The sequence below is a fragment of the Pleuronectes platessa genome, chromosome 1 (assembly GCF_947347685.1).
Source record: "Pleuronectes platessa chromosome 1, fPlePla1.1, whole genome shotgun sequence".
NCBI classification, from domain to species: Eukaryota; Metazoa; Chordata; class Actinopteri; order Pleuronectiformes; family Pleuronectidae; genus Pleuronectes; species Pleuronectes platessa.
In genome coordinates, this window is record NC_070626.1 from 33,528,179 (window position 1) to 33,543,271 (window position 15,093).

Genomic DNA, 15,093 nt, shown 5'->3' on the forward strand with positions numbered 1-15,093 from the left:
CAAGCAGACGAGTCTCCCTGCGCTGCCAGAGACACTCTCAGAGCTGTGGAGACAGAGTCCTGGAGCTTTGTGTCCATCTGTGTTTGTGTAAATCACCGGCAGAAAAATCCACCAAAGTAAAAACCTGCAGCAGAGTCTGTGTCATTGGTCGTCCTGATGTCCTGACGTCCTGATGTCTTGACGTCCTAATGTCCTGATGTCCTGATGTCCTGATGTCCTGCTGTTGTCCCACGCTGCCTCTGCAGTTGCGGGACGTCCCAGCACCATGTGGGGAACACTGCAGCCTGCAGGGTGTTCTGGGGGAGGTGTGTTGTGATGTGTGTTGTGTTGATGGAATGAAAGGAACGTGTATGTGTGTGTGTTGATGCACTGACAGGAATGTGTGTGACAGGTGTGCACAGGGTGTGAGTGTGTACCTGTGCGTCTTGCAGCTGCAGGAATGTTGTGTCACTGTCACATTTGTTTGAGTGTAGAAAGTCATTCTGGACTTTGAAGTATGAGATGCAAAGTGTGTTATCGCTCTGATTTGCATGTTACTGCTGCGTTATCACGACTAATGTAAATGAACAGGGACACAAAGGACACAAAGGACACAAAGGACACATTGAATCCACCATGTTGTGTCTTCATTATTCTTTTAATATAAGATGTTGTTAAACCAACCAAAGATCTGAAAGTCCAACTGAGACAGAACGAATCCTCCAGGTCCACAAACTTCAACCTACAGTAGTTTACATGATGAATGAGTGTGTGTGTCTGTGTGTGTGTGTGTGTGTGTGTGTGGGGGGGGGGGGGGGTAGTGGACAGACAGACAGACAGTGGACAGTGAGAAAGGCAGTGAGTGTTGAGAATGTTGTTGGACATGTTCCTGCTCAGTGAGCGATGGTTCCAGCTCCAGTCTGCGGGGACATCAGGAGCAGTTCAGTGGTGGTCTCTGGGGTTTGAGAGGTTCCACAGAGAACATGTGAGGTTCCTCAGAGAACATGTGAGGTTCCTCAGAGAACCAGATTCATTCATGTCTGACGACTCAGAGGAAGAAGATGTGTCTTCAGCAGAGAAGAAGATTCTTTAGAATGTTTGTTCAGGGGATATTTTATGATTCATATCAGATAACGTCTCTTTTATTGAGTTTTCAAAGCGTAGGATCAGACTCACTCTTTGTTTCTCTGTCTGAGTCCAGGTCGTTCTCTTCCAGGTTTATTTACAGCTCACAGGCTAATTATGGTTTACGGTGAATTCTGCAGATGACGTGTTCCTCGCTAACGTTTCATCAAAGGATCTGAGAGAAGGAGGAACGCTGCGTGGCCCTCAGGATGTTTGGAAGAACCTTATTAAGGATTCAGAGATTGGAGATATGTCCAAAGATCTTTTACGTTAAATAATCAATTTGAATAAAACTCATCACAGATCTGTTACTGAACAATTTAAGTCACATTTTTATTTCCATGTTACACAACATGATTCATCTCACTGTCATGTTTGACTTTCCTATCTGTGTGGGGACCTGGATATTGTTACACCTGCGTGTGAAGACACATTAAACATGTTTTACACGTGTTGAAGAATATTGTAGATAAACGATTTTATAAAGTTACCAGTGTCCTCAGACTGTCCATCGCTGCAGCTCCTCTTTTCAGTCTCTGTCTCAAACACTTGGTCGGAGCTCCTGTCCCTTTAAGACCCCCAACTGATGAAGTCTGCTCTGATTGGTCAGCTGCTCCCCTCTGTTCTCATTGGTCACACGTTTGTTGTGTTAAATTTGTTTTATTAATGAAACTTTTCTGCCTCCGTCTTTGTGTTTGAGTTTTAATAAGTTTTAGAGTTTTTTTATCGGAATGTAAAACTATCAGCAGGGCTGAGCTGTGATTGGCCAGGTCTTCTCCTCGATTGTAGAAAGTTATTTTCTCCTTCTCGCTCTGATGTAACAGAGGATGAGGTCATAGTGTGTGTTGTGGGTGTGAGTCTATGTTGTGTGTGTGTTGAGAGTGAATGTGTGGTGTTGACAAGAAGCAGAAACATGTGACTCAAGTGAAACTGAGGAATGTTGAGAATTTAGCCTGAGAACACGTTTCTGTTGTTTGTACAAATAACTCCGTGATGACACAAAGTGACATCATCAACACTTTGATCTCAGTGAACATCTGGGAGATTTTTTTACTTTTCTTTCAGTTTTTTAACTTTTGATATTTTGAAACTAACAAGTTAGCAGCACTTAAATGTCACTCACTTATAGCACTTTGTAGTTTTGCTTTATTTTTTCAGAAATGTTCTTGATTCTTGTTGTTCTGGATTTGTACCCTCGGGGTTCAATGAACTTATTGTGAGTCACTTGGGATTCAACCACAGTGTAATTTAATGTAATGTAATGTAATCATAGCTCCATAACCCTAACCCTGACCCCGCCCCTCCTGACCCCCAGGACAAGAGGGACGAGAGGGACAAGGGGATGAGGGGACAAGGGGACAAGGGGATGAGGGATGAGGGGGACGAGAGTGACGAGAGTGAGGAGGTGGACAAGGGGACAAGGGGACGAGAGGGAGGAGGTGGACAAGGGGACAAGGGGATGAGGGGGACGAGAGGGACGAGAGGGAGGAGGTGGACAAGGGGACAAGGGGACGAGAGGGACGAGAGGGAGGAGGTGGACAAGGGGACAAGGGGATGAGGGGGACGAGAGGGACGAGAGGGAGGAGGTGGACAAGGGGACAAGGGGACAAGGGGACAAGGGGACGAGAGGGACGAGAGGGAGGAGGTGGACAAGGGGACAAGGGGATGAGGGGGACGAGAGGGAGGAGGTGGACAAGGGGACGAGAGGGATGAGGGGGACGAGAGGGAGGAGAGGGAGGAGAGGGAGGAGGTGGACAAGGGGATGAGGGGGACGAGAGGGATGAGGGGGACGAGAGGGAGGAGGTCAGCTGGTGCTCAGATTCCAGTGATGCAGTAAAGCATGAAATGGGGAAGTTGGCCTTCACTCATCTTTTGTCGTGTTTCATTCATTCGTCTTTGTTTGTCAAGCTCTGCTTCACTTTCACATTGTGTGTTTTTCTTTGTTCCCACTCGTACAGTTTAACACAAGTGTTTTGATTGAGTCTATTAAGTTCTCATGATGAAGGAAGCAGGACACAGATCTGAACCTCGACTCTACGTGGTATCTGTGCTGCTGTGAACTCTCGTTCCTCCTCCTCTTTCACACCCAGCGTGAGTCATCAGTCACATGATCCTGTTGAAAAGAACGTGAACTGAGGGGTCATGTGACCTTCCCTCATTTCCCATCAGCCCACGTTTGTCCTCGTCCTAGTTTTGGTCCGACTCGATCCTGAGGTTCATTTCACATGTTGGTGTCAGATGTCCAGGCTCTGAAGGTTCTCCTGTAAATCTGTGACTTACACCAACTTCTCATAATGTCCAGTCCCATAATCTGATGATGGTCGAGCTCGACCGAGTCGTTACCGATACTAGTGTATAAGAAAATTATTCTACCAATATATCTTCCAAGCTGCTAATTTGACTCATCAGATGTCAAACCTTCTAAACAACATAACTAAACTTTTAGTCAAATAGAATTTGTATTAAAACGGCAATATTCTTGATTTTAAGATCACAAAATATGATAATACACAAAATAGACTTAAGTGTTTTTTATCGACAGATAAATCCAGAACCCTGAATTAAAATGAGGTGAAATTGAGGTTTGTAGTTTCAATGGATCGAGTGATTTCCATAATCACAGCCTTGTTTCCTCGCGGCAGGTTTCACTTGAAGTCATTTAAATCCTGACGATCAGTGAATAACAGCTCATGTTTCCTCACAGCGTCTCATAGAGAAACAGGAGGCTGCCCCCGGAGGGCGCCCAGAGAACTGCAGCTCCTGTCATCTGTTATCAAACTGTGGAGGAAGCAGCTCAGCCTGGAACCTGGAAAACAGGAAGAACCTAGTTCCACCGTTAACAGAACGGATCCAGCCTCAGTGGGTCTGCACCATCAGTGACAAGCTGCAGGAGGCGGAGTCTCTCGTCAGGAGGCGGAGCTCAGGAGCAGACTCTACCTATGAGATTGACCTCTGACCTCTGACCCTGACTCCAGCTTCCACCTGTCGACTGTAGAATAACTAACGTTAGTTTCATCCATAGACTGTTAATAAAGATCACTAAAGTGAAGCCAAAGGATCTCGCCCCCTGGTGCCTGGCTGCAGTATAGATCTGAATCCCCTCCTTCTCCATGTAAGCAGGTGGGACATGGACCAAAGTAAAAAATCAAAGAAGACGTTCAGTGCGTCATCATGTTATCTTATCTATCGGTACTTATAACTTGGCTTTGGTTTTCTTGCGTTTTCTGTGTTCTTGATTTGTGAGTTTAATTTCTGCGTTGTGTTGAAACCATAGATTTAAAGATGTTAAGAGTTTGCTCTCATAAACTGATTAAATGTGTGGTTCCTGCATGTTGGCTCTGTGGGGCAGCATAATTAATTTCTCATATTGTAGCTGTTCAAATATTCCATATCTCCACGGATCTGCACGATGAGGAAGATGTGAACTCTTTTCTTCTGGCTGCTGCTTTGATGTGTTTCTTCGTTCCATCATCATTCACATAGATTTGATCAATCGGGCACATTCCACAATTGTTTTCATACTTCATACATTTTGCAGTTTTCATTGTAATCATATCTTGACATTTATTATCCAGTCCTTGTGTTGTAAATCCCATTCATAGCTGCGTCCTGGTTTCAGGGAGGGTGTGTCGTGTGTGTGTCTGTGTGTGTGTGTGTGTTTGTGCTGGAAAGGGTGTGTCGCCCTGATAAAGGAGCCGTTAGTCTTTATGGAGCCTTTCACTGCTGCACTGAGCGGGGGGGCTTGTTCCTGCCGGGCGGGCCCTGCTCCAGCACTGCGACCTGAATAGCCGGCCTGTCTGGAGACGCCATGTCACCACTTCCTGGGAGGGAAGTTGTTTCAGCTGCGTGTGTGTGTGTGTGTGTGGGGGGGGGGGGGGGAGTGTGTGTGTTAAACAACTAAAGTCAGGATTCAGATTTACTGTTGAGATTAGTTTTTAAATTAGTCGTCAAACGTGTGTGTGTGTGTGTGTGTGTGTGTGTGTGTGTGTGTGTGTGTGTGTGTGTGTGTGTGTGTGTGTGTGTGTGTGTGTGTGTGTGTGTGTGTGTGTGTGTGTGTGTGTGTGTGTGTGTGTGTGTGCGTGTGTCTGGAATGTGTGAGTCTCAGGATGTTTCTCTCTTAGAAGAGTTTTCTCTAGACCTTTACTAACTTTCACCTTTGACCTCAGGGTGAAATTCCTCAGAATGAAAGTTAAACTTTCATAATCAGAGCTGATGATTAATGAGCCACATGTTTCATTGAAACAAAAGATAAGGAAAGTTTTTCTTCCTAGGATCCTCACACTGAAGTTCATTAAGTAGAACTTTTCTCTTCCAGTGACTCGTCCTTGTAGTGTGTTGATGATGTCATCAGTGTGACTCCGTGCTGCAGCTGTAGATTTCAGATCACGTCTGAAAACTAAATCAGTGAAAATGCAGAGGAGTGTGAAGTCACCAGTTGGGAGGGAGTTGGTTGAGCTGGAGGGAAACAGACTGAGCAGCTTGTGAAGAGCAGGTTTGTCTTCAGGGACAGAATCTGCTGAAGTTCCTGATCAGACACGAGAGTCGGTCTCACGGCAGGAATGTGACTCCACAGAACCACAGACAAGGCCAACGCCAGGAATGCTGGGAGCTGTGTGCTCAGGAGGTTACTGCAGGTCGGCTCAGCTGCACTGGTTCCCAGTCATTTAATAAGAGCTGTGGTGTCACATAGATGAAAGCAGCTCTGTCCGAACATGTCAGGCCCTGAGTGAAAGTGTCTCTGCTTCATTCAGCTTCACGTGAGTCACCACAGCCACTTGTTGATGTTTACATTTACTCACCAACACGTTTCAAACTAATGAAAATCAGACAGATGTTGCATCACGGCCGCGTGACGCAGGTTTGTCATCACCACGTATCCAACAGCTCTATAGAAATGTAACTGTGAACCTGAGTGCAACAGCTGTGATTGGTCCACTTGTCTCCTCCATGTTTCTGATTGGTTGGACAAACACACTCTCTCTCCTCAGGTCACATACATCATCTCCTCTAACGTCCTTGACACACAAACACAACAAACACACACACACACACACAGACAGACACACACACACACACACACACACACACACACACACACATGTTTGTTATATCTTATACGTACATTTGTTAGCTTCAGTCTGTTCTGTGTTAAAATGTACATGTATGTTTCATCAGTGACTAACACGTGTTCAGTGCAGCACACACACTGAGATCTTCTAGCACCTCAGATGAAATGGTTTGAACCACAGTGTTGTCCTCTGTGCTCCTCCAGGTGGATGGAGGCGTGTCTGGACGAGGAGTTACCTCCCACCACAGAGCTGGAGGAGGGGCTAAGGAACGGCGTCTATCTGGCCAAACTGGGAAACTTCTTCGCCCCACGAACCGTCTCCCTGAAGAAGATCTACGACCGCGAGCAAACACGCTACAAGGTGAGAACCTGGGTTCCTCGTCACGGAGGCTTCATCTGAACCCTCCTCTTCCTCAGATCCTCACACCTCCACGCCACTCCACAGTTTTAGATTCTAAACTGAGATGTTTGGAAGATAGAGTCGAATTATAAAAAAGCCCAAATTTTCAGTTCACCTTAAAGTGAAATCTGTTTCATGTTAGAGACAGGAAGTGAAGTGTCACTGTAACCCAAACTAAATCCAGAGGATCTAGAAGCTCTAGAACCAGAGTCACAGAACATTTAGCTGCTTTTATAGCTAAAAAGATTAAAATGATATAAAGTTCATTCTACAAATGTCCAGAGTCTTTACGAACACTTTATTCTTTCCTCTCTCTGCATCACTTTGTAAACTCTGTGAACGCAGCTTTGTTTTAGTTTGAGGCTGAACTGAGTGTTTTACAACATCGTGTGTGTGTGTGTGTGTGTGTGTGTGTGTGTGTGTTCGTGTGGTGTGTGGTGTGTGTGTGTGTGTGTATGTGTGTGTGTGTATGTGTGTGGTTTCTCTCCTCCAGGCCACAGGTCTCCACTTCAGACACACTGACAACGTGATCCAGTGGCTGAACGCCATGTCGGAGAAGGGGCTGCCGAAGGTGAGCCGGCCTCCACCAGCACTCACATGTTGACCTGAGCTCTCCAGTTTGTTATTCAGCTGTTTGTGAAACGTTAACGTTGAACAGGATGTCACGCCGGTGAAAGTATACTATAATACTTTATAGTAAATATAATTAAACAGGAGACATGGACATTATAAGCATGAGATATGTATTTGCTTCAATAAGAGGAAATGCTGCCACTGAGATTTTGATGGTTACTTTTACCATGAAGGTTGTTTTCATCTGTTGCTTTGTCAGCAGCAAAAAACACAGAATAGCTTCAAACTTTCATGGATTCACTAATATTTAGACGACGGATTTCTATGAATGTGAAAAATTATCTGCAGCTTCATTGAATTCAAGGGATTCTCAGTTTTCCATATTTCCATGTAAACCAGTTCCTGTCAGACGGTCGACCTCAGACACGCTTTCCATTCGGTGCAAGTTGATTTTCATACTGAGGTCAAATGAACTCACACTTCCTGGAGGGAAACATCTATTTAGATGGTGAATGCATTGAAGAAGCTCAGGAGGTTTTTTGACTCAGTCTAAAGTAAGTCATCAGATATTTGACTGTCGCTGTGAGTTTTCCAGCCGGTCAGCTCGTCTCCATGTTGGTGAGACGTCTTCCAGCCTCAGCAGAGAGTCTTTGTTCCACACAGACGTTAACAGGGCGTGAATTCACATTTACATTGTGAAATCCTCCAGATGAGCTAATATCCTGAATCACTGACGTGCTGCAACACGCTGCTCTCACACATTCTCTGCCTGTGTTTCAGATCTTCTACCCAGAAACCACAGACATCTATGACAGAAAGAACATGCCACGCTGCATCTACTGCATCCATGCACTCAGGTACTCTCATGATCCAGCCTCAGGGGCCACTGAAGTGGGACCAGTGCATGTGAGGAGGTCCTCACACACCTGAACCGCTGCAGACTCCCTGAATGAAGGAGTGTGTTGTACTGAAGTCACGAGCAGAAGCACAGGGCTGGTGTTTGTGCGCCTGTTTTGTGTATATACTGTATGTACTGACATTGTTCATGTCACATGAACTGTGTGTGTCTGTGATTGTGTGGTGTTTCTTCATGTGTTGTTTGTGGGTCTTGTTTTACAGCCTGTACCTATTCAAACTGGGCCTGGCACCTCAGATCCAGGATCTGTATGGAAAAGTGGATTTCACCGGTAAGCCTGAACACGAGCCTGTCCCAGTTAAACCCTTGAATCCAGAGCTCATGTCCCCATGCTGCTCAGATGAACATGAAGTTCAAGAACCTTCCAGCTCCTGTTGTCTGTACCGTCTCTGCAGTTTGTGTTTGTTGAGCTTCTGGACGTGAGGAAGTCGTGAGAGTTTGTCTCACTCTCCACGGATCTGTTCATTCTGCAGAGGAGGAGATCAACAACATGAAGAGCGAGCTGGAGAAGTATGGAATCCAGATGCCGGCCTTCAGCAAGATCGGTGGGATCCTGGCCAATGAGCTGTCGGTGGATGAAGCTGCACGTGAGGCTCAGATGTCAGGGGGGGGGGGGTTCAATGTGTAAACACATCTGGTTTCATCATTTCAATCAGCTGAGAGCCGACGGATGATAATAATAATAATCATTATAATGATAGTAATTACTATTATCATTAATAATAATAATAATAATGATGATGATTAGAATAAAACATTTATTTAATTCACTTTTGTTTTCTGTGTGAATGTTTTCATTCATATAACAGAAATGTAAATGGATGTTAAAGTTATATTTTCACTTTTATTTGTAGAGCTGAAGTTTATTATATATTACAACTGTAGAGAAAAGACACAAACTACTTCCTGTTACACTGATGTTCACTTTAACTACAGATGAAACCAGATTTAATTAAAGGTTGATGAGTGTGTGTGTCTGTGCTTTTGTGTTTGTGTGTGTGTTTGCCTGTGTGTGTCTGTGTGTGCAGTAAGATGAAATATATCAGACAATGATATTAATATTCAGAACAAGCATCAGTAAAGTAAAACCTCACAAGTCGTCTCTTCCACTCTCAGTTCACGCTGCTGTGATCGCCATCAATGACGCCATCGACCAGGGCGTGCCCGAGGGCACGCTGGCAGCCATGGAGAACCCCAACGCCATGCTGGTCAACCTGGATTCAAACTCTGCTCACCAGTACCACGACACGCTGTACCAGGCCAAGGGAGCGAAGGTGGCCAGCTCACGCAAACGGGTACGATGACACGTCGCTAGCTGAAGAATGTTCATCCCCCTCCGGGGGGGGGGGGGGGTGTGTTTCACTGAGGGGAAGTTCAGTAACTTTATCTTTATGTTCCTGGTTCCTGTGTCTCTGCAGCAGATGGAGAACGCCGACGCAGAGAGAGACATCTACGACGAGCTCCTCACTCAGGCTGAGATCCAGGGCAACGCCAACAAGGTCAACGGTACGTGACCCGCCCCCCCGCTCGTCCCCCTGGTGTCCAGGAAGCAGCTGAACGTGTCTTTGTCCCACAGTGAGCAACGCCCTGAGAGCCGCCGAGGAGGCTCTGCTGAGCGGGAGCGAGGAGCAGCTGTACGAGGCCCTCAGAGCCATGGGCCTCCAGAACCTGCTGCCACAGAACAAGGGCTGGTACCTGAAGCAGCTGCAGGCCGACCGGGAGAACAAGGAGCAGGTGAGAGATGAGGGATTCTATTCTATTCATCACAATCTGACCTGGATGATATTCTATTCATTATGATCACACCTGGATGATATTCTATTCATCACAATCTGACCTGGATGATATTCTATTCATTATGATCCTCCTGGATGATATTATATTCATTATGATCAGACCTGGATGATATTCTATTCATTATGATCCTCCTGGATGATATTCTATTCATTATGATCCTCCTGGATGATATTCTATTCATTATGATCACACCTGGATGTCTTCCCTCTCAGACGTCTCCTGGAGAAGCTCTGACTAAGGACGAGTTGCAGAGCGGCGTGCACGTGGCCAATCAGGTGGCAGAAGACTGCCTGAAGAGTATGAGTCCACTCCTCACACACACCTCCTTCCTCTCTGCACCTCCTTGAGTCCACTCACCACACACACCTCCTTCCTCTCTGCACCTCCTTGAGTCCACTCATCACACACACCTCCTTCCTCTCTGCACCTCCTTGAGTCCACTCATCACACACACCTCCTTCCTCTCTGCACCTCCTTGTGTCCTTCTCATCACACACACCTCCTTCCTCTCTGCACCTCCTTGTGTCCACTCACCACACACACCTCCTTCCTCTCTGCACCTCCTTGTGTCCACTCCTCACACACACCTCCTTCCTCTCTGCACCTCCTTGTGTCCACTCATCACACACACCTCCTTCCTCTCTGCACCTCCTTGTGTCCACTCCTCACACACACCTCCTTCCTCTCTGCACCTCCTTGAGTTCACTCATCACACACACCTCCTTCCTCTCTGCACCTCCTTGAGTCCACTCACCACACACACCTCCTTCCTCTCTGCACCTCCTTGTGTCCTTCTCATCACACACACCTCCTTCCTCTCTGCACCTCCCTGTGTCCACTCCTCACACACACCTCCTTCCTCTCTGCACCTCCTTGAGTCCACTCACCACACACACCTACTTCCTCTCTGCACCTCCTTGAGTCCACTCACCACACACACCTTCTTCCTCTCTGCACCTCCTTGTGTCCTTCTCATCACACACACCTCCTTCCTCTCTGCACCTCCTTGTGTCCTTCTCACCACACACACCTCCTTCCTCTCTGCACCTCCTTGAGTCCACTCACCACACACACCTCCTTCCTCTCTGCACCTCCTTGAGTCCACTCACCACACACACCTCCTTCCTCTCTGCACCTCCTTGTGTCCTTCTCATCACACACACCTCCTTCCTCTCTGCACCTCCTTGAGTCCTTCTCATCACACACACCTCCTTCCTCTCTGCACCTCCTTGTGTCCTTCTCATCACACACACCTCCTTCCTCTCTGCACCTCCTTGTGTCCTTCTCATCACACACACCTCCTTCCTCTCTGCACCTCCTTGAGTCCTTCTCATCACACACACCTCCTTCCTCTCTGCACCTCCTTGTGTCCTTCTCATCACACACAGCTCCTTCCTCTCTGCACCTCCTTGTGTCCTTCTCATTCCACCCTTGATGTTGTGTAGTGCTGAAGGCCGTGGAACGGATCAACGCTGCGATCCGAGCAGGAGAACCAGAGAGAACCGTGGAGGAGCTGAGGAACCCTGACGCTCAGCTGCCAGAGGTCTACCCCAACGCTGCAGAGCTCTACCAGAGGGAGCTGAGCAGCCTGCAGCAGCAGAGCACAGAGGTACCTGACCCCTGCTGACCTGCAGCACTGACATGAACCACTGACCTGAACCACTGACCTGCAGCACTGACATGAACCACTGACCTGAAGCACTGACCTGAAGCACTGACATGAACCACTGACCTGCACCACTGACATGAACCACTGACCTGCAGCACTGACATGAACCACTGACCTGAAGCACTGACATGAACCACTGACCTGCAGCACTGACATGAACCACTGACCTGCAGCACTGACATGAACCACTGACCTGAAGCACTGACCTGAACACTGCAGCACTGACCTGAACCACTGACATGAAGCACTGACATGAACCACTGACCTGCAGCACTGACATGAACCACTGACCTGCAGCACTGACATGAACCACTGACCTGCAGCACTGACATGAACCACTGACCTGCAGCACTGACATGAACCACTGACCTGAAGCACTGACATGAACCACTGACCTGCAGCACTGACATGAACCACTGACCTGCAGCACTGACATGAACCACTGACCTGCAGCACTGACATGAACCACTGACCTGCAGCACTGACCTGAACACTGCAGCACTGACCTGAACCACTGACATGAAGCACTGACATGAACCACTGACCTGCAGCACTGACCTGAACACTGCAGCACTGACCTGAACCACTGACATGAACCACTGACCTGAACCACTGACCTGAACTCTAAAACACTGACTTGAACCCTATATATATATATATATATATATATATATATATTGATATAGGTTTATATATATATATATATATATATATTGATATAGGTTTATATATATGTTAATATATGTTTATATATATATATATATATATATATATATATATATATATTAATATAGGTTTATATATATATATATTAATATAGGTTTATATATATATAAATATAGGTTTACATATATATAAATATATGTTTATATATATATATATTAATATAGGTTTATATATATATAAATATAGGTTTATATATATATTAATATAGATTTATATATATATATTAATATATGTTTATATATATGGTGGTCTCCGTCCCTCAGGGCTCGCTGTCCCACCCCGAGCTGCTGGTTGCCGTGGAGATGCTGTCCTCGGTGGTGCTGATGAACGAAGCGATGGACGCCGGGAATCGAACCGCGCTCTGGAAACAGCTGTCGAGTCCCGAGGCTGGACTGAGTAACGTGGAGGACGAGTACGCTCAGAGGTGTGTGTGTGTGTGTGTGTGTGTGTGTGTGTGTGTGTGTGTGTGTGTGTGTGTGTGTGTGTGTGTGTGTGTGTGTGTGTGTGTGTGTGTGTGTGTGTGTGTGTGTGTGTGTGTGTGTGTCTGTGTAGGCTGTGTGTGTGTGTGTGTCTGTCTCTGTGTGTCTCTCTCTGTGTGTTTGTGTGTGTCTGTGTAGGCTGTGTGTGTGTACTCATGTTGTCCTGTGTGTACCTCAGGTACATGGAGGAGCTGATGCGTCTTAAAGCCGCGGCGGGCGAGGGGGGCGTGGCCTACCTGACGTGGAACGACATCCAGGCGTCCGTGGACCAGGTGAACCTGACGGTGCAGGAGGAGCATGAGCGTAAGAGACGGAGTTCATCCTTCATCAGAGTCCAGCTGCCTCACCTTCATCATATCAAACCTTCCATCTTATAACTGGAAGAATTCCATATCCTCTATCTGCTCATATATATTGAACTTATATTCCATTCATGAGTTTTGAACAATGAATATTGTCACAAATAGCTATAAATTAAAACAAAACACAAATACAACCAGATACATAGAATTTGAATTAAGAAAATTTGAAATTTGTTTTATGTAAACTGTTAAAACCACGTAAATATAAATACTGGAGCTTGACTCACGGTTGAACCCACAGATCTGATTGGTCCACAGCTCTGACGTGTGTCTGTCTTAGGCATCGCTGCCATTGGTCTGATCAACGAGGCGCTGGACGAAGGGGACGCCATGAAGACTCTGTCCATGCTGCAGAACCCCTCGGCCAAGCTCACAGACGTGGACCCGTCTGTGGCTCAGCACTACCACGACAAACTGCTGGAGGCCCGCCGGGAGAAGGCCCATGTAAGACACACAGTACACATGGTACACAGGGTACACACTGTACACACTGTACACACTGTACTCACAGTACACACTGTACACACTGTGCACACGGTACACACTGTACTCACAGTACACACTGTACTCAGAGTACACACTGTACACACGGTACACACTGTACTCACAGTACTCACAGTACAAACTGTACACACGGTACACATCGTACACACGGTACACACAGTACACACTGTACTCACAGTACACACTGTACACACTGTACACATGGTACACACTGTACACACTGTGCTCACGGTACACACTGTACACACGGTACACACAGTACACATGGTACACACGGTACACACAGTACACACTGTACTCACAGTACACACTGTACACACGGTACACTATGTACACACGGTACACTAAGTACACACTGTACACACTGTACACACAGTACACACAGTACACATGGTACACACTGTACACACAGTACACACTGTAAACACTGTACACACAGTACACATGATACACACTGTACACACAGTACACATTGTACACACAGTACACACTGTACACACTGTAAACACTGTACACACGGTACACATGGTACACACTGTACACACGGTACACTAAGTAAACACTGTACTCACAGTACACACTGTACTCACAGTTCACACTGTACACACGGTACACCAGGTACACACTGTACACACAGTACACTTAGTAAACACTGTACACACTGTACTCAGAATACAAACTGTACACACGGTACACTTAGTACACACTGTACACACGGTACACCAGGTACACACTGTACACACGGTACACTTAGTACACACTGTACACGCTGTACTCAGAGTACACACTGTACACACGGTACACACGGATGATGTCATTGTGTCTTTCTCCCACTCACTTCCTGTCGTCTCTTTGGTCCAGGTTCCTTCATCCTTCTTTTCCTCTTCTTTATTTTAACATCTTTTGGTTTCATGTGGGAAAGTTTAGTGTTTTCACAAAGTTTTTCTGAAAAGCAGAATCAGCGTCTGACTCGTCTGGTGTCGCTGCTCCAGTGACTCAAGTTGTGTGTGTGTGTCTGTGCAGCCCATTTGCATACCACACCACGGATGAGCACAATGTGTGTGTTTAGTTGTTCAGGTTGTGTAGTGGTTGACTCGGACAGAGCTGATATATATATCCCTATATATCTATGTATGCACATACATAGATATATAGGTTGTGATGAGGTTGTGATGATGGTTATAGGGGTTAGTTGTGTGTGATGAGGGTTACTTCTAGGTGATGAAGTGGTTATAGGGGTTAGTTGTGTGTGATGAGGGTTAGTTCTAGGTGATGATGATGGTTATAGGTGTTAGTTGTGTGTGATGAGGGTTAGTTCTAGGTTGTGATGATGGTTATAGGGGTTAGTTGTGTGTGATGAGATGTTAGGGTTAGGTGATGAAGTGGTTAGTGTGATGAGGGTTAGTTCTAGGTGATGATGATGGTTATAGGGGTTAGTTGTGTGTGATGAGGGTTAGTTCTAGGTGATGATGATGGTTATAGGGGTTAGTTGTGT

The 15,093-nt window shown here is 46.2% G+C and overlaps 1 protein-coding gene across 1 annotated transcript in view; it reads left to right on the top strand.

Annotated features, from left to right (window-relative positions):
- iqgap1 (IQ motif containing GTPase activating protein 1) overlaps positions 1-15,093 on the top strand; it is a 32,306-nt gene that overhangs the window by 4,001 nt on the left and 13,212 nt on the right. Inside the window, exons 3-15 of the mRNA XM_053428612.1 lie at positions 6,377-6,533; positions 7,066-7,143; positions 7,926-8,002; positions 8,265-8,332; positions 8,535-8,648; positions 9,178-9,356; positions 9,480-9,567; positions 9,638-9,795; positions 10,071-10,155; positions 11,304-11,467; positions 12,517-12,677; positions 12,911-13,035; positions 13,375-13,538. Coding sequence (XP_053284587.1) covers positions 6,377-6,533; positions 7,066-7,143; positions 7,926-8,002; positions 8,265-8,332; positions 8,535-8,648; positions 9,178-9,356; positions 9,480-9,567; positions 9,638-9,795; positions 10,071-10,155; positions 11,304-11,467; positions 12,517-12,677; positions 12,911-13,035; positions 13,375-13,538 — 1,618 coding nt within the window. The remainder of the gene's footprint in view (positions 1-6,376; positions 6,534-7,065; positions 7,144-7,925; positions 8,003-8,264; positions 8,333-8,534; positions 8,649-9,177; positions 9,357-9,479; positions 9,568-9,637; positions 9,796-10,070; positions 10,156-11,303; positions 11,468-12,516; positions 12,678-12,910; positions 13,036-13,374; positions 13,539-15,093) is intronic.